This window comes from Eucyclogobius newberryi, unplaced genomic scaffold (genome assembly GCF_026437365.1).
Source record: "Eucyclogobius newberryi isolate DKJ021-1_F unplaced genomic scaffold, fEucNew1.0.hap1 SCAF_2, whole genome shotgun sequence".
NCBI lineage: Eukaryota > Metazoa > Chordata > Actinopteri > Gobiiformes > Gobiidae > Eucyclogobius > Eucyclogobius newberryi.
The window spans coordinates 48,703,756-48,730,633 of NW_027315834.1; the positions used below are offsets into that span (position 1 = coordinate 48,703,756).

The 26,878-nt window shown below is 50.1% G+C and overlaps 1 protein-coding gene across 2 annotated transcripts; it reads left to right on the forward strand.

Moving 5' to 3' along the window:
* Positions 1 to 598: 598 nt before the first annotated feature.
* On the forward strand, positions 599 to 25,438 carry mkln1 (muskelin 1, intracellular mediator containing kelch motifs). Of its 2 annotated transcripts, none has more exons than XM_072453317.1 (18): positions 599 to 728; positions 2,368 to 2,437; positions 3,210 to 3,352; positions 4,613 to 4,701; positions 4,801 to 4,910; positions 5,868 to 6,060; positions 8,581 to 8,697; positions 8,839 to 8,904; positions 11,361 to 11,473; positions 12,433 to 12,645; positions 13,004 to 13,225; positions 14,156 to 14,285; positions 16,680 to 16,827; positions 17,848 to 17,962; positions 18,802 to 18,941; positions 20,840 to 20,942; positions 21,226 to 21,280; positions 21,805 to 25,438. In XM_072453317.1, exons 1-18 carry the CDS (start codon positions 649 to 651, stop codon positions 21,924 to 21,926), a joined length of 2,229 nt encoding a protein of 742 aa, XP_072309418.1. In that variant the 5' UTR covers positions 599 to 648; the 3' UTR covers positions 21,927 to 25,438. The 2 variants fall into 2 exon arrangements, with proteins under 2 accessions (XP_072309418.1, XP_072309419.1); XM_072453318.1 differs by having other exon boundaries at positions 8,581 to 8,658.
* Positions 25,439 to 26,878: the final 1,440 nt, after the last annotated feature.

The window sequence follows — 26,878 nt, forward strand, 5'->3', positions numbered from 1 at the left end:
TTATGTGAGTACACGTTATTTGCAGTAATGTGAGTACACGTTATTTGCAGTAATGTGAGTACACGTTATTTGCAGTAATGTGAGTACACGTTATTTGCAGTAATGTGAGTACACGTTATTTGCAGTAATGTGAGTACACGTTATTTGCAGTAATGTGAGTACACGTTATTTGCAGTAATGTGAGTACACGTTATTTGCAGTAATGTGAGTACACGTTATTTGCAGTAATGTGAGTACACGTTATTTGCAGTAATGTGAGTACACGTTATTTGCAGTAATGTGAGTACATGCGAGTACACGTTATTTGCAGTAATGTGAGTACACATTATTTGCAGTAATCTGAGTACACGTTATTTGCAGTAATGTGAGTACATGCGAGTACACGTTATTTGCAGTAATGTGAGTACACGTTATTTGCAGTAATGTGAGTACACGTTATTTGCAGTAATGTGAGTACACGTTATTTGCAGTAATGTGAGTACACGTTATTTGCAGTAATGTGAGTAAACTAACGACAGAAGAAGTTTCAAAACGATGTCTACACTTTTAAGGCCGCGGAATAAAGTCTGCGTCTCCTTTAAGGATTGGCCCCTCCCCCTCTGGTCTCTTCCGGTTCTTCCTCCCGCGGCTTGTTTTTCTTCAGTCAAGATGGCGGCCGTTCCCGAGAGCAGAGTCCTGATTTACAGCGTTTTCAAATGGAGCTCCTTTTCCTCCACGTACCTGCCCGAGTGAGTAACACCCGCGCCGCGAACGTGACCAAATGCACCGGCTTTCGCGGTCCCGGCGCCGGATGGAGCTACTCCCTCCTCCTTTCATCCCAGACAGGCCTCTCACGTCTGCACCCGAGCTGTTAGCATGTAGCATTAGCATTTACCAGGCGCTGACATTAAATAAAAACAACGTGATACAAAGTAATCCACCATTTGGACATATTTTGGATATTTTTTGCCCAGCCACCACTCATTATACTATACATTTTTGTGACCCAATCTTTGTTTCGTATAGAAATGTTGTTGACATTGTTGTTAAAGCCTTAAATTAGCCCATTGCCCCGCTTACATCAATAGTGTGACCAATTTAGGGCTATTTTGCATGTATTTAGCTCAAATAGTCTAAAAGTATTTATAGACCTGAATAAAATAGTATATACACACTATATTCACATCCTACCACTTATTTAGATGCTGTTTGCTGTATAATACTTAGTTACATGTCAGGTATTTTTGTGCTTAAAACAGACACAGCTGCTGTTCTGGTGCTCCAAACAGAATGTGACATTAAATCCACACCTTTTCAACCCTTTTGTTAATGACGATGTGATCAAATCTGTTTATTGGGTGTGTATTCCTGTTTGAGCCCTAAAATGAAGCTAAAAACAATTAGCTTTAGCAGCATCATTTGTTGTGGCACCTGCCTCTTGAGTTTTCCAGCCTTTGCCCATCATTGTAATAGAAAAAACAATTCACTGACATTTTTATTCCAGAAATGATTTGTGTTATTACTAATGTTACTCCAAATCATTAATATTTCGATCAGTTGTAATGTAATACTTGTTCTGTGTGTTTCTATTTCTCACAAAAACATTATAGTAATAACACCAACAACGTATATAAGTTCTCCTGTTTTTCTAATTGTATATTTGTGGTACATATTTATTTTCATAGTTTTGCTTCCATTAAGTTGCAGTTTGGGAAGATTATTTGAAGAAAAAAAAAAGTGATCTGTGATGTCATCAATGTGCGACGTGTTTAGTGATGGCAGAATGAAGCCTCGTGAACCATTTGAGGCTTTGAGCCGGTTATCAATGCGAGAGTCGATGCCTCGCAAGGTCTTTCGTTTGCTACGCCACCTTGTGGTAAAAACACAGTAATGCATGTACAGTACAGCGATACAGTGACCTAAACCAAATAAAAGTATATTTTATAGAGAGAAACGCACAAATACAGTGATAAACATTTTTGCGTGTGCACAATCTGTAACATTTTGCAGCATTGACACCATAAGGTCCATGTTGAGATCCGAGCGGGCGTCGATCTCTCGTCCTGCCACACTCCGGACCCTGACACATTCATGATTTATCTTTATTTTGTATTAACCGATTTCCGACATGACTGAACTCTGCTGCTTCCACACAGCTCAGTCAGTTCAAACCAAACAGCACAAACACTGACCCGCGCTCTTGTCTGGAGAAGTGGTGCACAGTGAGTGTGTAATGGGCAATACACCCCCAAAAAAAGTACATTCAAATCATAATAAAAGCATATCGGGGGGGAGCTAATAATCGATGTCCTGCTTTCCCCTTTAATAACTGCTTTAGGATGTGTCCATCTGCTGCTGCAAGTTACAGTAAAATAACTTTCTGTTCAGGAATATCTTGGTGGATAAACCCAATGACCAGTCGTCCCGATGGTCCTCTGAAAGCAACTATCCTCCTCAGGTCAGTAACGGTCATCATCATGGAGCTGTGTTCAGTTGTGTGCAGAGTGACTGATGTAGCTGTGTTCAGTTGTGTGCAGAGTGACTGATGTAGCTGTGTTCAGTTGTGTGCAGAGTGACTGATGTAGCTGTGTTCAGTTGTGTGCAGAGTGACTGATGTAGCTGTGTTCAGTTGTGTGCAGAGTGACTGATGTAGCTGTGTTCAGTTGTGTGCAGAGTGACTGATGTAGCTGTGTTGTGTGCAGAGTGACTGATGTAGCTGTGTTGTGTGCAGAGTGACTGATGTAGCTGTGTTCAGTTGTGTGCAGAGTGACTGATGTAGCTGTGTTGTGTGCAGAGTGACTGATGTAGCTGTGTTGTGTGCAGAGTGACTGATGTGGTGTAGCTGTGTTCAGTTGTGTGCAGAGTGACTGTGATGTGGTGTAGCTGTGTTCAGTTGTGTGCAGAGTGACTGATGCAGCTGTGTTCAGTTGTGTGCAGTGACTGTGATGTGGTGTAGCTGTGTTCAGTTGTGTGCAGCAGTGGAATGTGAAGCTACCTCACATTCCGTGTGTGCCTCGTGTCAGCAGGACGAGCTTGTGTTGTGTAACGATGTAACGTTTCGACCAGTTTTACAAACACTTTCCCCCATTTGTTTAGAACAGCTTTTCTCTGAATTTAGAGTCTCTCTGTTTCTGTCTCTGTCTGTCTGTGTCTCTGTGTCTGTGTGTGTGTGTGTGTTTTATCAGAACATGTTCTCACACTGCTGCGTATGATGCTTTTCTCTCTTTCAGTTTTTAATCTTGAAGCTGGAGCGGCCGGCAATAGTTCAGAGCATCACGTTTGGGAAATATGAGAAAACACACGTGTGTAATCTGAAGAAGTTTAAGGTGTTCGGAGGCATGAGCGAAGAAAACATGACCGAGCTGTTATCCAGGTAAGAAGCTCCACTCCAGACCCGCCTTCTCCGGACCCGCCTTCTCCGGACCCGCCTTCTCTGGACCCGCGCTCTCTGGACCCGCCTTCTCTGGACCCGCCTTCTCTGGACCCGCCTTCTCTAGGCCCGCCTTCTCTTCTCTAGGCCCGCCTTCTCTTCTCTAGGCCCGCCTTCTCTTCTCTAGGCCCGCCTTCTCTGGACCCGCGCTCTCTAGACCCGCCTTCTCTAGGCCTGCGCTCTCTAGGCCCACGCTCTAGGCCCATCTTCTCTAGACCCATCTTCTCTAGGCCCGCGCTTTCTGGACCCGCCTTCTCTGGACCCGCCTTCTCTGGACCCGCCTTCTCTGGACCCGCACTCTCTAGACCCGCGCTCTCTAGGCCCATCTTCTCTAGGCCCATCTTCTCTAGACCCGCCTTCTCTAGACCCGCCTTCTCTGGACCCGCCTTCTCTGGACCCGCCTTCTCTGGACCCGCACTCTCTAGACCCGCGCTCTCTAGGCCCATCTTCTCTAGGCCCATCTTCTCTAGACCCGCCTTCTCTAGACCCGCCTTCTCCGGACCCGCCTTCTCCGGACCCGCCTTCTCCAGACCCGCCTTCTCCAGACCCGCGCTCTCTAGACCCGCGCTCTCTAGACCCGCGCTCTCTAGGCCCATCTTCTCTAGGCCCATCTTCTCTAGACCCACCTTCTCTAGAGCCCGCCTTCTCTAGAGCCCGCGCTCTCTAGGCCGGCCCGCGCTCTCTAGGCCCGCCTTCTCTTCTCTAGACCCTCGCTCTCTAGACCCGCCTTCTTTGGATCCGCCTTCTTTGGATCCGCCTTCTCTGGACCCACACTGACTGGATCCGCGTTCTCTAGACTGGTGTTTTCTTGACCGACGCTCTCTAGATCAGTGTCTAACTACTAGAACTATCGCCGGGTCTGAAGCAGAACTATCGCCGGGTCTGAAGCAGAACTATCGTCGGGTCTGAAGCAGAACTATCGTCGGGTCTGAAGCAGAACTATCGTCGGGTCTGAAGCAGAACTATCGTCGGGTCTGAAGCAGAACTATCGTCGGGTCTGAAGCAGAACTATCGTCGGGTCTGAAGCAGAACTATCGTCGGTCGTTGGGTCTGAAGCAGAACTATCGTCGGTCGTTGGGTCTGAAGCAGAACTATCGTCGAGTCTAAAGCAGGATTAGGGGGTTGGAGGGTTTGAATGAAATAAAAATTACTAATATTTTGTGACTTTATGAATACGCTGCCTTTGTCCGTCTGTCGTCGCAGTGGCCTTAAGAACGACTACAACAAAGAAACGTTTACTTTGAAGCACAAGATCGACGAGCAGATGTTCCCCTGCAGATTTGTCAAAATAGGTCAGAAATGTTCCATTTCATTGCTTTATTTAAAGGTTCACCGTGTAACCTTTCAGGTCGGGGTCGAGTCCCTCATTTTCTGGTGGTTTGTTTCTCCAGTGCCTCTGATGTCGTGGGGCCCCAGCTTCAACTTCAGCATCTGGTTCATTGAGCTCCACGGCATCGAGGAGCCGGACGTGGTGCAGCCGTGTCTCAACTGGTACAGCAAGGTAACCAAGGGCCCCCTACAGGTCGCACGTGTCACTGAACCAAGGGCCCCATACAGGTCGCACGTGTCACTGAACCAAGTGCCCCCTGCAAGTCGCACATTTCACTGAACCAAGGGCCCTCTACAGGTCGCACATGTCACTGAACCAAGGGCCCTCTACAGGTCGCACATGTCACTGAACCAAGGGCCCTCTACAGGTCGCACATGTCACTGAACCAAGGGCCCCATACAGATCGCACATGTCACTGAACCAAGGGCCCCCTACAGGTTGCACGTGTCATTGAACCAAGGGCCCCCTACAGGTTGCACGTGTCACTGAACCAAGTGCCCCTCCTGGTCGCACGTGTCACTGAACCAAGTGCCCCCTGCAGGTCGCACGTGTCACTGAACCAAGGGCCCCCTACAGGTTGCACGTGTCATTGAACCAAGGGCCCCCTACAGGTTGCACGTGTCACTGAACCAAGTGCCCCTCCTGGTCGCACGTGTCACTGAACCAAGTGCCCCCTGCAGGTCGCACGTGTCACTGAACCAAGGGCCCCCTACAGGTCGCACATGTCACTGAACCAAGGGCCCACTACAGGTCGCACATGTCACTGAACCAAGTGCCCCTCCTGGTTGCACGTGTCACTGAACCAAGGGCCCCCTACAGGTTGCACGTGTCATTGAACCAAGGGCCCCCTACAGGTTGCACGTGTCATTGAACCAAGGGCCCTCTACAGGTCGCACGTGTCACTGAACCAAGGGCCCCATACAGGTCGCACATGTCACTGAACCAAGTGCCCCCTGCAAGTCGCACGTGTCACTGAACCAAGGGCCCCCTACAGGTTGCACGTGTCATTGAACCAAGGACCCTCTACAGGTCGCACGTGTCACTGAACTCAAATGTGCTTAAATCTGACTGAATATTGTGGGCCTTGTTTGTGCGTGGCTCCCTGACGCCCCCTTGTGTTCACGTCAGTACCGGGAGCAGGAGGCCATCCGTCTGTGCCTCAAACACTTCCGGCAGCACAACTACACAGAGGCCTTCGAGTCGCTGCAGAAGAAAACCCGCATTGCGCTGGAGCACCCGATGCTCACCCACCTGCACGAGCGCCTGGTGCTGCAGGGAGACTTCGACGCCTGCGAGGAGCTCATCCACAAAGCTGTGAAGGGTGAGGAAGAAGAGCTACACACAAAGCTGTGAGGGGTGAGGAAGAAGAGCTACACACAAAGCTGTAAGGGGTGAGGAAGAAGAGCTACACAAAGCTGTAAGGGTGAGGAAGAAGAGCTACACACAAAGCTGTAAGGGGTGAGGAAGAAGAGCTGCACAAAGCTGTAAAGGGTGAGGAAGAAGAGCTACACACAAAGCTGTAAGGGGTGAGGAAGAAGAGCTGCACAAAGCTGTAAGGGTGAGGAAGAAGAGCTACACACAAAGCTGTAAGGGGTGAGGAAGAAGAGCTGCACAAAGCTGTAAGGGTGAGGAAGAAGAGCTACACACAAAGCTGTAAGGGGTGAGGAAGAAGAGCTGCACAAAGCTGTAAAGGGTGAGGAAGAAGAGCTCGTCCTGTCCCGTCCGACCGCTCTTACTGTCCCGTCCGACCGCTCGTCTTGTCCCTTCTGACCGCTCGTCCTGTCCCGTCCAACCGCTTGTCCTGTCCCGTTAGACCGCTCGTCCTGTCCCGTCCGACCGCTTGTCCCGTCCTACCGCTCGTCCCGTCCCGTTTGACCGCTCGTCCCGTCCGCCCGCTCGTCTTGTCCCGTCCGACCGCTCGTCCTGTCCTGTCCGACCGCTCGTCCTGTCCCGTCCGACCGCTCGTCCTGTCCCGTCCGACCGCTCGTCCTGTCCCGTCTGACCTGACCGCTCATCCTGTCCGGTCCGACCGCTCGTCCTGTCCGGTCCGACCGCTCGTCCTGTCCGGTCCGACCGCTCTTCCTATCCGGTCCGACCGCTCGTCCGGTCCGACCGCTCGTCCTGTCCCGTCCGAACGCTCGTCCCGTCCGCCCGCTCGTCTTGTCCCGTCCGGCCGCTCGTATCGTCCCGTCCGACCGCTCGTCTTGTCCCGTCCGACCGCTCGTCCTGTCCCGTCCGACCGCTCGTCCTGTCCCGTCCGACCGCTCGTCCTGTCCCGTCAGACCGCTCGTCCTGTCCCGTCAGACCGCTTCTCCCGTCCCGTCCTACCGCTCGTCCCGTCCTACAGCTCGTCCTGTCCCGTCCGACCACTCGTCCTGTCCCGTCTGACCTGACCGCTCGTCCTGTCCCGTCTGACCTGACTGCTCGTCCTGTCCCGTCTGACCGCTCGTCCTGTCCCGTCCGACCGCTCGTCCTGTCCCGTCCGACCGCTCGTCTTGTCCCGTCCGACCGCTCGTATCGTCCCGTCCGACCGCTCGTCCTTTCCGGTCCGACCGCTCGTCCTGTCCCATCCGACCGCTCTTACTGTCCTTTCTGACCGCTCGTCTTGTCCTTTCTGACCGCTCGTCTTGTCCAGTCTGACCTGACCGCTCGTCCTGTCCCATCCAACCGCTTGTCCTGTCCCGTCAGACCGCTCGTCCTGTCCCGTCAGACCGCTCGTCCTGTCCCGTCAGACCGCTCGTCCTGTCCCGTCCGACCGCTTCTCCCGACCCGTCCTACCGCTCGTCCCGTCCTACAGCTCGTCCTGTCCTGTCCGACCACTCGTCCTGTCCCGTCCGACCGCTCGTCCTGTCCCGTCTGATCGCTCGTCTTGTCCCGTCTGACCTGACCGCTCATCCTGTCCCGTCCAACCGCTCATCCTGTCCCGTCCAACCGCTCGTCCTGTCCCGTCCCACCGCTCGTCTTGTCCCTTCTGACCGCTCGTCTTGTCCCGTCTGACCTGACCGCTCATCCTGTCCCGTCCAACCGCTCGTCTTGTCCCTTCCGACCGCTCGTCCTGTCCCGTCCGACCGCTCGTCCTGTCCCGTCCGACCGCTCGTCCCGTCCGACCGCTCGTCCCGTCCGACCGCTCGTCCTGTCCCGTCCGACCGCTCGTCCTGTCCCGTCCGACCGCTCGTCCTGTCCCGTCCGACCGCTCGTCCTGTCCCGTCAGACCGCTCGTCCTGTCCCGTCCGACCGCTTCTCCCGTCCCGTCCTACCGCTCGTCCCGTCCTACCGCTCGTCCCGTCCTACAGCTCGTCCTGTCCCGTCCGACCACTCGTCTTGTCCCGTCTGACCTGACCGCTCGTCCTGTCCCGTCTGACCCCTCGTCCTGTCCCGTCCGACCGCTCGTCCTGTCCCGTCCGACCGCTCGTCCTGTCCTGTCTGACTGCTCGTCCTGTCCCGTCTGATCGCTCGTCTTGTCCCGTCTGACCTGACCGCTCGTCCTGTCCCGTCCGACCGCTCGTCTTGTCCCTTCTGACCGCTCGTCTTGTCCCGTCTGACCTGACCGCTCGTCCTGTCCCGTCCGACCGCTCGTCTTGTCCCTTCTGACCGCTCATCTTGTCCCTTCTGACCGCTCGTCTTATCCCGTCTGACCTGACCGTTCATCCTGTCCCGTCCAACCGCTCGTCCTGTCCGGTCCCACCGCTCGTCCTGTCCCGTGCGACCGCTCGTCCTGTCCCGTCTGACCGCTCGTCCTGTCCCGTCCGACCGCTCGTCCTGTCCCGTCCGACCGCTCGTCCTGTCCCGTCTGACAGCTCGTCCTGTCCTGTCTGACCGCTGGTGTTTCCTCTTTGTCCAGACGGCCTGTTTAACCAGTACATCAGTCAGCAGGAGTACAAGCCGCGCTGGAGCCAAATCATCCCCAAGTGCAACAAGAGTACGAGCGCCCAGGAGCCTCCGCGCGAAGACCCCAACAGTGAGCCACGCCCCCTGCACCGTTAACGCCCCCTTTACCGAGTTTGGGACGGACTAATGTGCTTTTGTCTCCCGCCCCTTTTCTTTCCTTTGTGTCTTCTGTCCATTTCCCGTCACGCCTTCCTCTCGCTCGCGTGTCCAGGCGATAACGACGATAACCGGCCCGGGATGAGGGGCGGTCATCAGATGGTCATCGACGTACAGACGGGTGAGAAAAGCGCCTGTCAAAACTATTCACTGTTCAAAAAAACTCTCCCGGAGCCGTGTTGTGTTCAGCTACAGAGCAATATTTACTGTATTTACCGCACTGTAATGGGCACTGGAAATGAACGGTGTATTTTCGGTCATTTTTCATATGTACGGCGCGTTAAGTGTCAAGAAATTAGACATAAACCAATGCTATTCCTTAACGCACAGAGAACACAATTCAACTTAGAATAGGAAACGACACAGAAACGTCAGACTTTTGTGTAGCATGCATGGGAGAAACCGCCGGGCCGGGCCGCCAAGGCTGTAGTAAGCAGCCCGGTGACCCTCCTTCGTCTCGCAACGTTTTTTCTCATGCAGGTTGGTTTTATTAGAAATTATGGAATAGGCGGGTCACATTCTCATTGGTCAGCTTCACATCACTTGCTTTTACAACTGTCTTTCTTCCTTAGAGATGAGAGTGGGTAATGTTTACCTAAACTCCCCTGGGGCTGTTACACCCCTCCCTGGAGTGAACATTCCTCGGCCCATATTTACGACACGCAAACAAATGCAGTTTTTCACATGCCGTTTTTCTCTTAAACTAATGATGTAGATAAAATACATCACAGAAATATAATCATATATTTAAATTTTATCACATTAAGCGAAAAACAAAATGTGTATCGCACAAAATCGCTTGGAGGTCAGTAAGCACAGCCATATATAAGGCTCACTGTTAAATGAAATACGTTTAAGTGCGCCTTATAGTGCAGAGAATACGGTAAGCTGTTATATGCCACAATACACAGCAATTTTAACTAAGACAATAAGTTATTAAGTATCTTGATTTTAGATTTGCCATTAGTACAAGTTTGGTTTTATTAAGTTAAAAAATGCTTCTTTTCTTATTTACAAGATATTTAATTATCTTGTCGTTAATCTTAATGAAAAACATTGGACCTCAGAGGGGAGCGTGTGTGGACCTCAGAAGGGAGCGTGTGTGAACCTCAGAAGGGAGCGTGTGTGAACCTCAGAGGGGAGCGTGTGTGGACCTCAGAGGGAGCGTGTGTGGACCTCAGAGGGAGTGTGTGTGGACCTCAGAGGGAGCGTGTGTGGACCTCAGAGGGAGCGTGTGTGGACCTCAGAGGGAGTGTGTGTGGACCTCAGAGGGAGTGTGTGTGGACCTCAGGGAGGGAGTGTGTGTGGACCTCAGGGAGGGAGCGTGTGGATCTCAGGAGGAGCGTGTGGACCTCAGAAGTGTGTGGACCTCAGAGGGAGCGTGTGTGGACCTCAGAGGGAGCGTGTGTGGACCTCAGAGGGGAGCGTGTGTGGACCTCAGAGGGAGCGTGTGTGGACCTCAGAGGGAGCGTGTGTGGACCTCAGAGGGAGTGTGTGTGGACCTCAGAGGGAGTGTGTGTGGACCTCAGAGGGAGTGTGTGTGGACCTCAGAGGGAGTGTGTGTGGACCTCAGGGAGGGAGCATGCGGATCTCAGGAGGAGCGTGTGGACCTCAGAAGTGTGTGGACCTCAGAGGGAGCGTGTGTGGACCTCAGAGGGAGCGAGCGTGCGGACCTCAGAGGGAGCGAGCGTGCGGACCTCAGAGGGAGCGAGCGTGCGGACCTCAGAGGGAGGGAGGGTGCGGACCTCAGAGGGAGGGAGCGTGCGGACCTCAGAGGGAGGGAGCGTGCGGACCTCAGAGGGAGGGAGCGTGCGGACCTCAGAGGGAGGGAGGGTGCGGACCTCAGAGAGAGGGAGGGAGCGTGCGGACCTCAGAGAGAGGGAGGGAGCGTGCGGACCTCAGAGAGAGGGAGGGAGCGTGCGGACCTCAGAGGGAGGGAGCGTGCGGACCTCAGAGGGAGGGAGCGTGCGAACCTCAGAGGGAGGAAGGGTGCGGACCTCAGAGGGAGGAAGGGTGCGGACCTCAGAGGGAGGGAGCGTGCGGACCTCAGAGGGAGGGAGCGTGCGGACCTCGGAGCGGAGTGTGTGCGGACCTCGGAGGGGAGTGTGTGCGGACCTCGGAGCGGAGTGTGTGCGGACCTCGGAGGGGACTGTGTGCGGATCTCGGAGGGGAGTGTATGGGGACCTCAGAGGGAGCGTGTGTGGGGACCTCAGAGGGGACTATGTGGGGAACTCAGAGCGGAGTGTGTGCGGACCTGAGAGGTAGTGTGTGCGGACCTGAGAGGGGAGTGTGTGCGGACCTCAAAGGGACTGGGACTGTGGACCTCAGAGCGGAGTGTGCGGACCTCAGAGGGGAGTTTGTGCGGACCTCAGAGGGGTGTGTGTGCGGACCTCAGAGCGGAGTGTGGACCTCAGAGGGGTGTGTGTGCGGACCTCAGAGCGGAGTGTGGACCTCAGAGGGGAGTGTGTGCGGACCTCAGAGGGGTGTGTGTGCGGACCTCAGAGCGGAGTGTGGACCTCAGAGGGGAGTGTGTGCGGACCTCAGAGCGGAGTGTGTGAACGCGTTTGTCCCCCTCAGAGACCGTGTACCTGTTCGGCGGCTGGGACGGCACGCAGGACCTGGCCGACTTCTGGGCCTACAGCGTCTCCGAGAACCAGTGGACCTGCATCTCCCGGGACACGGAGAAGGAGGTGCACTCGCCGCACTCGTCACATTTCACACACCAAGATGTACCAAGATGTATTCACTTAAAACGAGATGAGGCAGATTGGTTTGTCCAGATTCAAGACATTTAAACTACCGTATTTTCCAGGGTATAAGTCGCACCAGCCAAAAAATGCATTATAGAGATGAGAAAAAAAAACATATTTAAGTTGCATTTTTGGGGGAAATTGACCAAGAACAGACATTTCAACAGATTAGAGAACATGGTGAATAGGTGTACGTATGCTAACGCTAACACCTTCAGCTACATGAGGCACAGACAGAACTGTGGTAAGTGTCTGGTATGTTAACGTAACATATGAACAGTTATTCAGATAACTATAGCATAAAGAACATGCTAACAAGTTTAGCAAAGCATCAGTTTTACCCCAAATCACTAAATCCACTGAATTCTTCTTCCTCTGTGTCACTTCTAAACAACTCCACAAACTCCAGAGGAAGTGCAGATTCTTCTTCTGCGTCGCTTAGAGCCTAGAGCGCCCTCTTGTGGTTATCAGGGTGAAAAATAACGAATAATATCACATATAAGTCGCTCTGGAGTATAAGTTGCACCACAGCCAAAACTATGAAAAAGGGTGCGACTTATAGTCTGGAAAATACAGTAAATAAACCCTGAATATCTAGGACTATTATGCGTAGTTCAAGATTTCAAGGTCATTTTTCTAAAACAAGTGTATTCATCTAGCTTTAAGGTGTAATTTTGCATGTATAAACCTCACACTTTAGACAATAAGTGATTGAATTAACTAGTAATGATCTTGAATCGAGTTTATTTTGACTTTACCAATAGAACAGTGCTATTATTTCAAGTGCAGAACCCTTTTTGTTTTATTTGAAGTGACAAAATGCATGTGGCGGTCTCATTTTAAGTCCTTGAATACACATGAGTGGCGTTTGAAGTGGCGCGTGTGGTGTCGGTTCTCAGAGCGGCCCGTCGGCGCGCTCCTGTCACAAGATGTGCATCGACTCGGCGCGGCGGCAGATCTACACGCTCGGCCGGTACCTGGACTCCAGCGTCCGGAACAGCAAGAGTCTGAAGAGCGACTTCTACCGGTACGACATCGAGCAGAACGCGTGGAGCCTGCTGAGCGAGGACACGGCGGCGGACGGCGGGCCGAAGCTCGTGTTCGACCACCAGGTGAGAGAAACCGGGACGCCGCTGTGAGCCTGGCCAATCGCAGCGTTTAGTTCAGGCTGTAGTCGAAAGGCCCCGAGCAAACGCGGCGACGCCTACAGACGAGCGTTGTCCTGTTTTAGCAGGTTTAAGACTATTTCGTTTTTTTAAATGGTGCACGTAGAAGTACTTTGTGTATATGAGGACGAGGAAGAAGTCTGTGCTTTTGTTTGTTACTGTTGGACCAATCAGATTCATCCTTTTCCCGTCCAGAGTCGTGTTGTCAGACTTTTGTAATGAAGTTATTGTCGATTCGCTGGTACCTCTTCGCGATCGTGAAAAGTGCGCATCGTTCTTGATCTTCCGGGCGCTTCCTCCCCAGATGTGCATGGACTCGGAGAAGCACATGATCTACACGTTCGGGGGTCGGATCCTGACGTGTAACGGGAGCATGGAGGACACACGCACCACAGAGCCGCAGTTCTCCGGCCTCTACGCCTTCCACTGCGGCAGCGCCACCTGGAGGCTGCTCAGGGAAGACTCGTGCAACGCCGGGCCCGAGGACATCCAGTCGCGCATCGGACATTGCATGCTCTTCCACACTGTGAGTAAGAGTACACGGGTGAGGGGCCTGAGGGGAGGGGCTGTGGTCCCGGCCTGAGGGGAGGGGCTGTGGTCCCGGCCTGAGGGGAGGGGCTATGGTCCCGGCCTGAGGGGAGGGGCTGTGGTCCAGGGCTAAGGTCCCGGCCTGAGGGGAGGGGCTGTGGTCCAGGGCTATGGTCCCGGCCTGAGGGGAGGGGCTATGGTCCCGGCCTGAGGGGAGGGGCTGTGGTCCAGGGCTATGGTCCCGGCCTGAGGGGAGGGGCTGTGGTCCAGGGCTGTGGTCCCGGCCTGAGGGGAGGGGCTGTGGTCCAGGGCTGTGGTCCCGGCCTGAGGGGAGGGGCTGTGGTCCAGGGCTGTGGTCCCGGCCTGAGGGGAGGGGCTGTGGTCCCGGCCAGAGGGGAGGGGCTGCAATTTGTTAGGTTTATAATTCCACTTCCTGTTTGTAATTGATAACATCACACTAGGAAATTAACCAGCAAACACTGACCCAAAAAAACTCATCTGGTAATTTTGTTTTATTTGACAAATAAAAAGCGAACCAGTCCCTGGTGTGATGTCACTTCCTGTATGAGTGTCCCTGGTGTGATGTCACTTCCTGTATGAGCGTCCCTGGTGTGATGTCACTTCCTCTATGAGTGTCCCTAGTGTGATGTCACTTCCTGTATGAGTGTCCCTGGTGTGATGTCACTTCCTGTATGATTGTCCCTGGTGTGTTGTCACTTCCTGTATGAGTGTCCCTGGTGTGATGTCACTTCCTGTATGAGAGACCCTGGTGTGATGTCACTTCCTGTATGAGAGACCCTGGTGTGATGTCACTTCCTGTCATATTCTACATATTTTTAATCATTTTCTCCACAAATACCTGCTCAATCGGTGTAAAACTATAATGTATATGTACGACAGGTATAAAGTCATAATTGTGGGCCCACAGAGAAACCGCTGCCTGTACGTGTTCGGGGGTCAGAGGTCAAAGACATACCTCAACGACTTCTTCAGTTACGACGTGGACGGAGATCACGTGGAGATCATTTCAGACGGAACCAAGAAGGACTCGGGAATGGGTGAGAAACGGCTGTCCTTCTGATCGCCAGAGTTTAAAGTGAAGAGTTTAATGTGAAGAGTTTACCGTAAGGAGAGTTTAACGAAAGGAGAGTTTAACGTAAAGAGAGTTTAACGTAAAGAGAGTTTAACGTAATGAGAGTTTAACGTAAGGAGAGTTTAACGTAAGGAGAGTTTAACGTAAAGAGAGTTTAACGTAAAGAGAGTTTAACGTAAAGAGAGTTTAACGTAAAGAGAGTTTAACGTAAAGAGAGTTTAACGTAAGGCGAGTTTAACGTAAGGCGAGTTTAACGTAAGGCGAGTTTAACGTAAAAGGAGAGTTTAACGTAAAAGGAGAGTTTAACGTAAAAGGAGAGTTTAACGTAAAAGGAGAGTTTAACGTAAAAGGAGAGTTTAACGTAAAAAGAGTTTAACGTAAAAAGAGAGTTTAACGTAAAAAGAGTTTAACGTAAAAAGAGAGTTTAACGTAAAAAGAGAGTTTAACCTAAGGCTAGGAAAAATATGTCTGTTTGCCGCAACCCGACCGACCCGCTATGAAACTAGCTGACCGAAAAAAATATCAGCATTTTTTCACCGACCGGCCTTTCCTAAACCACCGTGTTGATTATTTTTATCACGCTTGTAAACCTTTCTTTCATCCCAAAGGACTGATTACGCACATTATCAGTCCTCCACATGCGTCTGTAATAAAAACAGATCACGCACAGGAGTTGTCACATTGCATTTCAAGTTGGTTTGTCTCTGTCGGCGCCACTGACCTCTACAAAGGACATGTGTTTCTCTGTCAGGGTGTGAAATTTGACTTACGCAAATGCATTCTGGGATTGAAACACGCCCAGCAGCGTCATCACAACAAACATGGCGGCGCCCGTGTCCCCTGCATGTTCCCCCCGCTCGCCTTCGCTACCAAAATAAAGGATAGCAGCGTACAAAAGGTCGATTGAAATATCTTAAAATCGTGAGATTTAGTCTCCTGATCGGGTTGATAAAGACGTTTTCCGTCATTGACTGTTGAAGCCTAACCCCTGGTGGTCACTCCGACTCAAAAAATGACAAAATCTGAATCTTTTTTTTTTGCCTTCAAAGTAAAAAAAATAAGAATTTGCCTACCGACCGAGCCAAAATGTTGACTTGGATTACAGCAAAGAGAGTTTAACGTAAAGAGAGTTTATCGTAAAGAGGTTGAAAGAAGGTGACATTTTTCCTTTCATAACGTCCGTCGTCTGTTATTTTGAGTCCGTTTGATCAAGATAACGATTATTTCAGTTGTCGTCTCGTCAAATGATTCTTGTTATTGCACATTGAGGCTTTTTAAATACATTTTTAACCAAATGAACGTTGAAATGTGGTGACTAAATACTTATAGATGGAGAATATTTTGACCCAAGTCTAATATTGATAAACTGTTACGTCTTTGTGACATTTTGACCTATTAATTGTCACTGTCTTTGCAACTAAAGGTCTTTTTGTGTTTTAGAGTCTGTTTTATAACGATTAAAATGCGATTAGGACTATTTTTTTCACAATTAGTCGAATCATTAAGTCACTCGACCTGTTTTTTATCAATTGGTCTCAAGATCCACGTGGTTATAATTATGGTTTTAATAATAGTTTACGATTTCAATATGATTTAGATTTAGTTTGGCCTCAGAAGAGCAAGAAATGTGCTATTTTCATCTGTTCATTTGCTAATTAAAACAGAACATTTCAATAAACGCAGACATGAACGTCATGTATATGTAATTACAGCAGAAGTGAGAGAGCGCCCCCTGAAGCCGCCTTGTGAGAATACATCCTCACATTTCTGTCATTCTTTACCATAATAAGTCTGTGTAATCAAATACAAACACATTTCACGTTGCAAAATGTATAAGAAAAAGAGCCAGGGTTTCTCAGGGGAGTTATCCTCAGGTCAGTGTTCCTCTCAGACAGCAGGGGGCGGCGACGAGCACTGCAAACGCCCCGAATACACGCGTGAAACCATCTCAGGGGCTCACGAAGGCGTTCAATCGGCTGAAAATGTGACTTGGATCTGCTTTAAGTTAGGACTTTGTCGTTGATTTGGTTTAATGACGAGACTTGATCCTTAAAAAACCTCATTGTGTCTCTTGATGAGCGTTTGTGTTTGATTTAGACACACGGTCACATCAGACCTTTCTATTATGTGCATTTACTTTGCATTTTATTTATTTTGCTAAATTATTTGACTAAAGTCTGTCTAAAAAAACAACACGCGATTACTTGTCTCTAAACACCAGAGGAAAAGCATTATCATAGTCTCGTTTAACCCCATGACCGGCGCGTCTGACCCGCCTCCTGCACGTCTGACCCGCCTCCTGCACGTCTGACCCGCCTCCTGCACGTCTGACCCGCCTCCTGCGCTCTCTCTGTCCCAGTGCCGATGACGGGCTTCACGCAGCGGGCGACCATCGACCCGGAGCTCAACGAGATCCACGTTCTCTCGGGCCTCAGCAAAGACAAGGACAAGCGCGAGGAGAACGTCCGCAACTCCTTCTGGATCTACGACATTGCACGCAACAACTGGTGAGAGAGGAGGGGAAGAGGAGGAGGGGGGGAGGAGGGGAAGAGGAGGATGGGGAGCAGAGGAGTAGCAGAGGTGCAGAGGATGAGGAGGCATAGAAGAGGGGGAGGAGGGGACGAGGAGGAAAGAGGAGGGGGCGCAGAAGAGGAGAACATAATGGAGGAGGGGCATGTGAGGAGAAAATAGAAGAGGTGGCGCAGGGGAGCAGGGGCAGAGGTGGAGAACATAGAGGAGGCGGAGCAGAGGAGGAGGGGCAGAAGAGGGGGCGAGGCCTGGGAGTGGTTTTAAAGGACACATACGAGGCTGAATTGACCTTTTTACCATTGTTCCCTCGTCACAAACAGCTGGAGCCAGAAGAGCGCAATGAACAATGACGTCTGTCGTTTATGGCCAAAATGCTTCTAAAAGACCAAAGAGGGCAATCGTCACGGGAGACGCACCATTCAGATGATAGTCTCACCAAAACAGTTTAGTTTTCAAGTCCATCATCACGGATCTCTTTCATCACATTAGCGTGCTCACATTAGCGTGCTCACTTTAGCGTGCTCACATTAGCGTGCTCACATTAGCCTGTCGCGGCGAGCGTTTCCCGTGGTAATTCCCTCCGCTGCCAGTAGATGGAGCGCCGACGCCAATCCTGACAAGGGAACGCTCGACCGAGAGAACGTCGCGAATGTTTTAAGTTCTAAAACGTGAGATGCCAAAGCAAAGGAACGAGAGACGGTTTAAAGAACAATAACGCAGGGAATGTGTTTTTTAAAGTCCAAATTGTGTTCAATGGTGTTGAAATAATACATGTTGTAGTTGATAATAAAGTTGTTTCTGATGTTTTTGCATGAATCCAAACCATCCTAGTGCCACCATCACCTCTACTGTTCACACTGATGCATTTAAATACATCCATTTTCTTTAATAAAAGCCAAATGTTCCCTCCTCAAATGGTCCAGTCAAACCCGTGTTAACACACTGACGAGCAGCTGGAGTTGTGTTTTGAAAGTGAGCGTTCCTCTTTGCGTCTTCAGGTCGTGCGTTTACAAGAACGATCAGGCCGTGAAGGAAAACCCCAGTAAAGCTCTGCAGGAGGAGGAGCCATGTCCGCGCTTCGCTCACCAGCTGGTCTACGACGAGATGCACAAGGTCAGGCGGGCCACACCCTCAGGGGCCACACCCTCAGGGGCCACACTCGGGTTTAAGCGTTTGACCTCCATGTAAGGAGCTGGAGGCCCTTTAAATCTTTCAGAATGTCACGAAATGTAAAAGATCCAAGTGGTTTAGTCGCGGTAAAAGCTCCGACACAGAGTGATGTCAGGGCTGCTTTAGAGCGCCCCCTACAGGTCGGACAACACAGTTAAGATCGATATTTTTAAATTTGAACTGAAAATTAGGCAAATTTTATCCCAGAATAGTGCATTTTTCTAGGTTTTTAATTGCACTTCCTGTTTATAATTGATGACGTCACACTACCCAGCAACTACTGGGCCAAAACTCATCTAATGTAATTTTTTTTTAACTTTGACAGATACAAATATATGACAGTGTTTTACTGCTTTTCTTTCTGTAATTCTTTCTGTAATAATAGATCATAAGCATTTTTGATGAAGACAAAAGCATTATTTTCATTTAATCTACGGATATATTACAGACTTCCCTTTTCTCTTTTCATCCTCCTGTGATAGAAAAGCAAATTAACAGACTTTTCTACCTGGAAAATAAAAAAAAAATTAAATGTTGTAATCTACCTTCTTCCAAATGTAAATAATTTTGAAGAGACTATGATCGTTTTATATTTGATTTGTCGTGTTTATTGAACCCTTAAAAGACACGGCCAGCAGAGGGCAGCAGTGTGACATAAGACACGCATGGATAACATTTCTCATTTGCTTTAACGAATGTTCTAGAAAAGCTGTATCTAATCATGAAGAACAGCTTGAGGATGAATAAAGGCCTTTAACAGTGAGCATGGTTCTGTCTCTCAGGTGCATTATCTGTTCGGAGGAAACCCGGGGAAGTCGTGTTCGCCCAAGATGCGTCTGGACGATTTCTGGTCTCTGAAACTGTGTCGCCCGTCCAAGGAGTACCTGCTCCGGCACTGCAGATACCTCATCAGGAAGTACAGGTACTGCTCCACTGTACATAGGAAGTACAGGTACTGCTCCTCTGTACACAGGAAGTACAGGTACTGCTCCACTGTACATAGGAAGTACAGGTACTGCTCCTCTGTACACAGGAAGTACAGGTACTGCTCCACTGTACATAGGAAGTACAGGTACTGCTCCACTGTACATAGGAAGTACAGGTACTGCTCCTCTGTACACAGGAAGTACAGGTACTGCTCCACTGTACACAGGAAGTACAGGTACCAGGGCTCAGATTAAGGATTTTCACTTGTGCAGCAGCAGCTGCTATACAATCCGTTAATTTTTCCAAATTTGTTTAGCAATTTGATAATTGCATGGCAAAACACGAAAGTGACTAACGATCAATATTTTCCATTGATATAACACAATTATTTATTTAAAATGTATTTGTAAACATTCTATTAATAAACTCTTAACTTATTAACTTTTAAACACTTTTTTTTTTTTTTTTTTTAAATAAACCAGAAAACTTGCAAACAAAATTAGTTGTTGAACAAATTAATCAACACAAAGTCAGATGGCCTTATTTACAACTTTCTTCCATATCATCATCATCATCAGATGACTATTTGCAGAGTCTCATTTACATATTAATTGTCTTTACACTCACAAAAAATATGCATTAAGCTTCTGATGGAAAAATAAAGGTTGCTGTGGCGACCATCATGGTGTATTTTAAGCGTTATTCAAATTGTACCGCTCTATTTGACGTTCCATTCCATTTTTTGTTTTGCTATTTGATGACGGTCCCTAAGCACTTGTCTCGGAGCCGTGTGATTCGCTGAGCCCAAAATACGCATCTGATTGTTAAAACGAGGTTGTGTCACTGCAGTGGAAATATGAGTATTTTGGCTGTGAATGATCTGCAAAGACTTTTGTGTTTAGGAGTTATTGACCTCAGAAGTCCGAATCTGTGACGCTAACTTTAGCGCACGTGGCTCCTCCCACTTTTAGACTCGATCTGAGGCAGCAGCGGGACTCGTCATGACAACACATCCTACATGTGTCATGCCGTTATTGACGATCGATTGACGAGTGATCAGTACTTTTAGGCGCTTTGGTGATACAATTGAACACACATTTTTGTATCGCAAAAGCTGCGATACAAAAGCACTTTTCTGACGAATGCATCGCATGCGATACCGCTTATTCTGAACCTTGAGGTACTGCTCCACTGTACACAGGCGCAGGCGCGTGTAACAGTCAATAATATAATAGATCCATAATAACAGTAGATTTAGCGTGTTTTAGACAGACAGAACTGACGTTTAAGGGTGCACCCTTAAGTCACGACAAAACGCGCTGAAGAAAATGTGGGAAGTGGGTTTAAAATGATTTGGACCGCGCGCTCTCCCCCGGGACCGCGCGCTCTCCCCCGGGACCGCGCGCTCTCCCCCGGGACCGCGCGCTCTCCCCCGGGACCGCGCGCTCTCCCCCGGGACCGCGCGCTCTCCCCCGGGACCGCGCGCTCTCCCCCGGGACCGCGTTTGGCGAGAAATTGCTTCACGCACTCTTATCTTTTGACTTGATACCGCTTTTTACATTTCATTTAATGCTATTTTATGTTGTCGGCGGTACTTTATTTTAAAAAATATATAATTTATTTTATTTATATTGTAGAAATCAATCATCTAAGTGCGGCAGATCCGTAAACCAACCAACTAAGGCCTAACTGTATTTCAGTTTTATGAGTCGTCCGACCTGTAGGGAGCGCTTTAATCCTGTTCTTCATCCCGCGCTGCCCTCTAGTGGCCCTTGTTCATGCTGTGCTGCCCTCTAGTGGCCGTTGTTCATGCTGTGCTGCCCTCTAGTGGCCGTTGTTCATGCTGTGCTGCCCTCTAGTGGCCGTTGTTCATGCTGTGCTGCTGTGTGGTAGGTTTGAGGAGAAGGCCCAGTCCGAGCCTCTGTCCGCGCTCAAGTATCTGCAGAACGACCTGAGTCTGACCGTGGACCACACCGACCCCGACGAGACCAAAGAGGTGAGAACACTGCTACTACCACCACAAATACTATACAACTTCTACTGCTACAACGGTTACTACTACTAAAATGTTAAAAGAAAGTAAATGTGGCGTATGCAGAAAATCGTAAAGACGATATATACGCTTTAACTACTTCTGCTTCTAAACCAACGCAGACGAGACGAGTGGTGGGTCATATGCTGCTGCTACTGCTAAAAGTGCTCTTATACTACTGCGTTGTACTCCATGTTGTATTTGGTCGTGTAACGGTTAAATTCCTGTAATGTGTGTTTTTCTTCAGTTCCAGCTGCTGCCGACGGCTTTGTTCAAGTCCAGCTCTGACTTCATCCCTTTGGGTGAGAACGCGTTTATTTAAAGAGTCAATGCATTTACTTTTAACCTCCTGGACTAAACCCCGACGCCCGGGTCCCCCCCAACGCCCGAGTGCCCCCAACGCCCGGGTCCCCCCAACGCCCGGGTCCCCCCCAACGCCCGAGTACCCCCCAACTCCTGAGTCCCCCCCAACTCCTGAGTCCCCCCCAACTCCTGAGTCCCCCCCAACTCCTGGGTCCCCCCCAACGCCCGGGTCCCCCCCAACGCCCGGGTCCCCCCCAACGCCCGGGTCCCCCCCAACGCCCGAGTGCCCCCCAACTCCTGGGTCCCCCCAACGCCCGGGTCCCCCCAACGCCCGGGTCCCCCCCAACGCCCGAGTGCCCCCCAGTCCCCCCCAACGCCCGAGTGCCCCCCAGTCCCCCCCAATGCCCGATTCCCCCCCAGTCACCCCCCCAATGCCCGAGTCCCCCCCAACGCCCCAGTCCCTCCCCAAACGCCCGAGTCCTCCAATCATCATATTATTAGTTTCATACTTTTCTCTCCTCAGGTTTCTCAGACGTGGATCAGACTTACGCCCAGAGGACTCAGCTCTTTGACACTTTGGTGAACTTCTTCCCCGACAACATGACTCCGCCCAAAGGAAACCTGGTCGACCTCATCACACTTTAGCCCCGCCCCTCGCGATGGCCTCACCGCCATGACACCCTTATGACATCACCGGACTTCAGGCTTCACACTGTTGCTCCCCCTTTTAGGGGCGAGACCCTTTCAACCCGTTCTAACTCTGATCCTGCTCCAGCTCGTCTTCAGTCGAGAGGACGGACTTCACCAGAGGAGGAAGTGACACGAGTCATGACTGTGTCCCATCTATAACCCTTTACAACGCCAGGACTAAACCAGGACTAAACCAGGACTAAACCAGGACTAAACCAGGACTAAACCAGGACTAAACCAGGACTAAACCAGGACTAAACCAGGACTAAACCAGGACTAAACCAGGACTAAACCCGGGACGGGACTGGACCAGGACCGGGACTGGACCAGGACCCTTGAGTCGAGTGTTGAGTCTTGACCCCGGGACAGGGCGACTAAAGGTCTCTGATGCGGGCAGAACACGCATGATCATCTGAAACTATTGACTCCACACGGAACATAAAAACACGTTAACGGTCGATTTAATCCCACGTTGGTCCGAGAGTCGTCCACGGCAGAAAAGACTTCATCCGGACAATTCGTCTTCCATCCCACAGACATTTACAAACGGTCAGAGCGGCAGCCGTTGTCCTCCCCTGAGCTCTGACTGGTCCTGCCCAAAAGGGGGAGGAGTTATAACTAAAAACTCCCTCCGTCCTTGTTTACGGTCCCACTTCCTTTCAGCGGACGCGCTTCTAGTCCCGAAAACGCGGGACTAGTGGTCCGGGTCACAGAGCGTAACCCCGGTTCTCTGAGTCCCGGGTCACAGAGCGTAACCCGGGTCCCGGGTCACAGAGCGTAACCCGGGTTCTCTGAGTCCCGGGTCACAGAGCGTAACCCGGGTTCTCTGAGTCCCGGGTCACAAAGCGTAACCTCGGTTCTCTGAGTGCTGGTGCCCGGGTCACGCTCTGAACTCTAAACACTACAGAGGCGCTTGACCTTTCCCCGGGTCAGACGCACACACACACGAGCCGGGTCTCTGGGGGGGCGAGGCTTCAGAGCGGCGTTATTTGTTCTTTAAAGATCATGAGTAAACAACAACAAACACTTAACGACATTTATATCATGGATTAAACACAAACTGACCTGCTTCAAACTAAAATGACCTCCACAAACACCAAACTCGTTATTACTTTGCATTTCTATCTCCCGTGTTTTCCAGACGCTTCACACTAAACGCGCTCATTATTTATGCGCTCATTATTTATGCGCTCATTATTTATGTGCTCGCGTGTTTGGTCCGAGTAGAAAAGAGTCGTTAATAATGATCATTTATGCATTTGATATGAATTTAGCTTCGGTTTGGCACTTGAACAAAAGCCTCTAAATGTGTGAGAAATGGGTGCTCTACAGACCATGTGAATGTAAATAATGTGAGAGACGTAAACACACAGTGTCGTCACGGCAACGACACGGTTTTTAAAGTAAAACGACACAGAACGTAGAAGGAGACTTTCCGTTTGCCCGGACGTGTCTCGTCGCAGCGGAGTTTAAACTCTAAATCGAGCTCTAGAACGTTCCTCAAAGGCTCCGTCACGTTCTTTGTCCGGAATGTTCCGCGGTGAAGCTTTAAACTCGCACGTCGCTCGCGCACGTTCGAGTTTCAGGGCCGTTTGAGGTGAGTAACAGCCCTCAGGACAAACGCCTTCCTCCCGCAGCGTCGCCGTCGATCACCAGGGGGAGCTCTGGAGACACGACGGGAGAAAGCGTTGTGCAGTTTGTACGTTTAATGCCACACTGCGGAATGTTCCGGGCGTCGCAATAACGTGTCCATAAAGTCGAGATTGTGTCGAGCAAAGAAAAGCGACAAAAATATCTGCACATTTCGTCGCTGTTTATCGAGTTTTGATTCATTTTGGATGATTTTGAAAGAAAATCTACCGAACGAACACGGCTCTCTCATTGGCCGACGACGAGAGCGAATCAAAATGGCCGTCTGGCGCAAACGTAGGATATCACGTATAAGTTAAGCTCTTAAAAGTATTTGTTTATTTCAGTATGAAGTGATATTTGTGCTGGATTTGACTTTGTTTTTTTACGAGCTCGTTTCGGCACAAACGATGGCGCCGTTTACTTTTCTACCAATAATTACCGTAATTTGAAAAACACATGACATTTGATCATTGACACGTTCGAACCCGCCAGTTTGTTTAGAGTCTTCCGTTACCACGCCGACTCGCATCGCCCCGACGTCATAACCTCAGACTGTGACGCTGTTGTAGCACTGTCGTCGGGGGCGTGCCCTGCACTGTCGTCGGGGGCGCGCCCTGCACTGTCGTCGGGGGCGCGCCCTGCACTGTCGTCGGGGGCGCGTCCTGCACTGTCGTCGGGGGCGCGTCCTGCACTTTGCGTCGCCGCTGTCTGTACATAGTGAGTGTAAAATACGCAGGAGAATATGACTGTATTTATGAGGCAAGCGAATGGATTATTATTATTTCTATCGTTTGGTTTTTGTTATAAAAATATCAGACTCGTAAAGGGCGTTCTGTAGTTAAAGGTGCACTGTGTAACTTTTCAACGGTTGGCCTTTTGAAGCGCAATATGTCGCTACAGAAAGTGTCCTTTAAACCCTTGTCCAAATGTTGAAGATTGTTAAAAAAAACTGAATGAAACACTTAAGTACTAAGTGTATTTCATTGATTATAGAAGTTATTTAATTTTCCAACAACAATAAATACACACAACTTTACCCACTAGAAATATATTAATTTACACACGATAAATATTTAGCCTCAAATTGTATTGTTCCAATTTTCATTTCTTGAGCGATTTGTGCAGTTTTAACCACATTGTTCTGGCTTTGATGCAGAGCTAACATTAGCATTAGCGCTCCCCCTGCTGCTCGCTCCTGGAACTACACTGTCAGAGAACGGACACAAGAGTTTTTCGTTTTTCTTTCTCTTTTTGTCGCGTAGAAAAACATTTACTGTCGCCAAATGTTAGAAAAGGGCGGAAAAGAGCGAGGGTTTCTCAGGAGAGTCGTCGTCCGGCCGACGTCGTCTCGTCCGGCTGCGTTTCCGCCCGGAGACAGCAGGGGGCGGCGATGGACAACGACGTCGAATCAAAAACGCTCTTTAATCAAACAAAATGCTGTGAAATCACTTTAAAAACACAAAGAATCAGTATAAATTGAACTTTAAAAGACTAAATCTACCTTTGGTCGCGCTCCAGGTGAAGTTACGACGTCTCCATGGAAACGGGCGCCGGCCCCTCCCTCAGAAAAGTTACACATTGCACCTTTTTTAAAGCCTCGATGTAAAACAAAGGAGCTGAGCCTGAAACCACGTCTCCGTAGCGATCGTTTCCTTTCTTTACGATAATTAACCGTTTTCTTCCGCTTTATGTAATTTATGATGAAAATGTGTCTGAAGTTTACGTTTGTGCCAGAAAAAGACAGAAATGCCAAATCCACGTTTAGTTTCTCCAGCTTGAGTTGTTTGAGTGTCGCTCCGGACGAGCCTCCGACTGCAATGTATCTAATGTACATAAAGAATAAAGATTGTATTTTGGTCAAGTCCTGGGATTTGTTCATTTATTGAAGCAGAACTGACTTTATTAGATGTTTTTTGCACTTTTGTCTCGTCCAAAGCCGGAAATCAAATGTTTCAGTTTTGAGTTCCAGAGCGACAAAAACACATCATATTCAGATTCAAAATGAGGAGTAAAACTTCATCATAAACTGATCCTGTCGCTTCTGTATAATTCTACTTCAAGATCTCCACATTTTACTCTGAAACTCTGTGTGAAATACTTCTAAATCTGCACTTTTTAGATTGTACTGTGGTTACAGGCGAGTATTTCAGTACTTTTACCAGTATCTAGTATCTGTACTTTTACCAGTATTTGTACTTTTACCAGTATTTGTACTTATGAAGCCTGTGCAAACTCCACGTCCAGGACACGTCTCCTCAGCCTCATCATCGCACCCGAGCCGCACGGAAGGAGAGTCTAAGGACAGAGGGAGGGTCTAAGGACAGAGGGAGGGTCTAAGGACAGAGGGAGTGTCCTTAGAGGGAGGGGCTAAGGACAGAGGGAGTGTCCTTAGAGGGAGGGGCTAAGGACAGAGGGAGGGGCTAAGGACAGAGGGAGGGGCTAAGGACAGAAGGAGGGGCTAAGGACAGAGGACTCTGGGACATCGCACCTGTTCCTCGTCCTCAATCGGAGCTCAGCCGGTCCCATTTAAACCCTCGAGCAGTCGACTCGGCTGCTCCAGACTGTACTGCGATCCACCACCTCCCCTTCTCCTCCTCTGCATTCCTCCACCTCCTCTGCACCCCTCTCCTCTGCATCCCTCCTCCTCTGCACCCCTCTCCTCCTCTGCATCCATCCTCCTCCTCTGCACCCCTCTCCTCCTCTGCATCCATCCTCCTCCTCTGCACCCCTCTCCTCCTCTGCATCCCTCCTCCTCCTCTGCACCCCTCTCCTCTGCATCCCTCCTCCTCTGCACCCCTCTCCTCCTCTGCATCCATCCTCCTCCTCTGCACCCCTCTCCTCCTCTGCATCCCTCCTCCTCTGCACCCCTCTCCTCTGCATCCCTCCTTCTCTGCACCCCTCTCCTCCTCTGCATCCCTCCTCCTCCTCTGCATCCCTCCTCCTCTGCACCCCTCTCCTCCTCTGCACCCCTCTCCTCCTCTGCATCCCTCCCCCTCCTCTGCATCCCTCCTCCTCTGCACCCCTCTCCTCCTCTGCATCCCTCCTCCTCCTCTGCATCCCTCCTCCTCTGCACCCCTCTCCTCCTCTGCATCCCTCCCCCTCCTCTGCATCCCTCTCAGTCTCCAGGCCCTGGGGGGACATGTTTAATACAGTTACATTATGTGGGGCCCATGATTTCCCGCCGAGGTCTGAGCGCCAAATAACCCACAAAATAAAACTCTCTAAACGGTCCTTTCTGTGTTTGAGTCTCTCCAGAGTGAAATACTTAATGTACT

Excerpts from the sequence above, each read along its gene's own strand:
- mkln1 (XM_072453317.1), top strand. The coding sequence starts at position 649 with ATGGCGGCCGTTCCCGAGAGCAGAGTCCTGATTTACAGCGTTTTCAAA. Across the intron at positions 8,905-11,360 it reads GGTCATCGACGTACAGACGG|AGACCGTGTACCTGTTCGGC; the intron begins GTGAGAAAAGCG and ends TGTCCCCCTCAG. Across the intron at positions 12,646-13,003 it reads AGCTCGTGTTCGACCACCAG|ATGTGCATGGACTCGGAGAA; the intron begins GTGAGAGAAACC and ends CTTCCTCCCCAG.